This window comes from Gadus morhua, chromosome 1 (assembly GCF_902167405.1).
Source record: "Gadus morhua chromosome 1, gadMor3.0, whole genome shotgun sequence".
In the NCBI taxonomy this organism is placed as follows: domain Eukaryota; kingdom Metazoa; phylum Chordata; class Actinopteri; order Gadiformes; family Gadidae; genus Gadus; species Gadus morhua.
In genome coordinates this window covers 16,707,300-16,709,799 of record NC_044048.1, presented here as the reverse complement: position 1 = coordinate 16,709,799, position 2,500 = coordinate 16,707,300, and the positions used below count along the sequence as shown (strand labels likewise).

Genomic DNA, 2,500 nt, shown 5'->3' with positions numbered 1-2,500 from the left:
GGGAGGAGAAGACGGAGGAGAAGACGGAGGAGAAGGTTGAGGAGAAAGAGGAGGAGGAGGAGGAACGGCGGGAGGGGGACCAAACATCAAGAGAGGTCCTCCCTAGTAAATGGAGGGCGCCTCTCGACCCAACATGCCATTAATTAATATGTTGACATGTTGCTGCTGGGGCACCGAGCCTCCAGCCGTGCACATTTTCTTCTGGCACACAGCTGTGATCCCTCGGCCCCTCCGTTCCGCCGGCAGACACCTGCCGCAGCTGACTAGCACATGAGGTCACTTTCAAACGTGTGCCGGCACGGCTGTGTATTTGCTTCGTCTCTGGCTGCCGTCAGAAACACTGACATGTTATGATTCGTCAGCACCACCTTCAGAGAGGAGGATATAGGTTTGCTGTCAAAACAACCCGGCACAGGTAACCAACGAGCAACGGGGATCTGGATGAGATCAGCCAAAAGAAAAAGTGCAACGTGATTCGCTGTTTTTTCTTTTTCATGTTTTCAGGGGGGAATGTGTCAGCGAGTTATGGTGACAGGTAGGACCGACAGGTCACCCGCCGGCTGCTCTGAAATTCTAATACAGTGATTAGCTCCAGTGGAGCGGGACCAGATAAACAGTTCCATTCAGCGAACAGTTCTGAAATTGGGAGCGGAAGTTTTGGATGCGATTCCAGAATTGCTGGCTCGCACCGTGCTTTGTGTGCAGGTGTCAATCCCGGGTCCTGTCGCCATGGTGACAGTGTTATGGGTCCCCGAGTTGCAGAGGAGCGGGAAGGGAACCGTTTAAAACGGCGTGAGCCGCATAATAATATTTGTGAAAATTAGCGACAGAAATTCATGAGAACTGTACTTTAGTCGACTTCAGCGACAGTCTGCTCAGGATTGCGTGAACTGGAACAAATACAGATAATGAGATAAATATATTGGCCCATTTAACAGAAGGCGATGTGGGGGTTGTGCAAACAAGCCTTGAATAAAATAAGGAATGTATTGATTTCTCCCAACCTTCATTTCCTTCCTACTGTTTACTGCATAAATAAATAGGTGTTTTCGGATATTAAAGTATTAATCGCTTGATTTTAATTGTCTTTTTGGGTTTATTTATTTTAATCTTGGTGATAAAAGTTTTTTTTACGCACCGCAGTCGCCACGCAGTGATGGAATGCGGCTCTCCTGTGTGCTAGCTGTGGTAGCAATGTTACTTTTGAACGCGGCTCTGTGGTATGCTAGCTGCGGTAGCAATGCTATTCTGGAAGGCGGCTCAGTCGAGGGCTAGCTACGGTTGCGGTGCTACTATGGATGGCGGCTCTGTCATGTGCTAGCTGCGGTAGCAGTGCTACTCACTCCACGGACACGGAATAGCGGTCAGGTAGCAGAGAACAGGCCACGCCTCCGATGGACACATCCACCACCGACGCCCGCTTGCCCAGGTTCCTGCCCTGCACCGTCACCAGGGTGCCCCCCTCCACCGGCCCACTCAGGGGGGAGATCTGTGGGGGAGGGACAGAGAGAGAGAGAGAGAGAGAGAGAGAGAGAGAGAGAGAGAGAGAGAGAGAGAGAGAGAGAGAGAGAGAGAGAGAGAGAGAGGGGGAGAGAGAGAGAGAGAGAGAGAGAGAGAGAGAGAGAGAGAGAGAGAGAGAGAGAGAGAGAGAGAGAGAGAGGATATAGGGGAAGAAGAGACAAAGAAAAATCAGATAGGATCAGACACAAGTATTCCACTCCATTGATTCTTGAGTAGCAGACTCACATGGTATTAATGAAGAAAGCCGTGACATAGCCATATGCACACACACACACACACACACACACACACACACACACACACACACACACACACACACACACACACACACACACACACACACACACACACACACACACACACACACACACACACACACACACACACACACACACACACACAAAGTAGACTGTTTACTGTCTTGGCCTGTCAGTCACTTGACTCTTCAAGCCCCGTATAGCGTATGCAAATGAAGAGTGGGCCTAAGAGCTCCTTATCATAGCCCACATGATATGTGTGATGAAATAGAGAGAGGGAGAGAGAGGGAGAGAGAGAGGGAAAGAGAGAGGGGAGGGAGGGGGAGAAAGAGAGAGAGTGAGAGAGAGAGAGTAGGATGGAGAGATGGCGATGGTGCGTGAAAGGTGGAGGAGAGAGGTGAAGAGGAATGCATAGGAGTGGATGAGTGGGGGAGGCCAATTTAGGAAATGGAGTGTTGAGAGGATTGTGAGTGGGGACAAAGCTAGGCAGAGAGCGACACTCGAATCAGGGGAATTATTGCACACTGCTATTCCCGTTATCTGTTTGCATGTTACTACTTTGAGAAATTCCTACGCTTTCGCGTTGCCCAGGGTTCAAAAGTGGGAGCTGCATGCTCCATCGGAGCTCTCGCTTCATTTCTTTTTCCATGGAAAGCAGAGAGAAGGAAGAAAGGGGGAAACATTACGACCCCTGATTCACCAACAAGAAACGCTGCTTTACA

General features: G+C 49.9%; 1 protein-coding gene across 1 annotated transcript in view; it reads right to left on the bottom strand.

Moving 5' to 3' along the window:
• The window catches only part of plxnd1 (plexin D1), a gene marked incomplete in the record, with an annotated part of 60,583 nt that overhangs the window by 24,047 nt on the left and 34,036 nt on the right, over positions 1-2,500 (bottom strand). Inside the window, 1 exon segment of the mRNA XM_030353398.1 lies at positions 1,344-1,489. Coding sequence (XP_030209258.1) covers positions 1,344-1,489 — 146 coding nt within the window.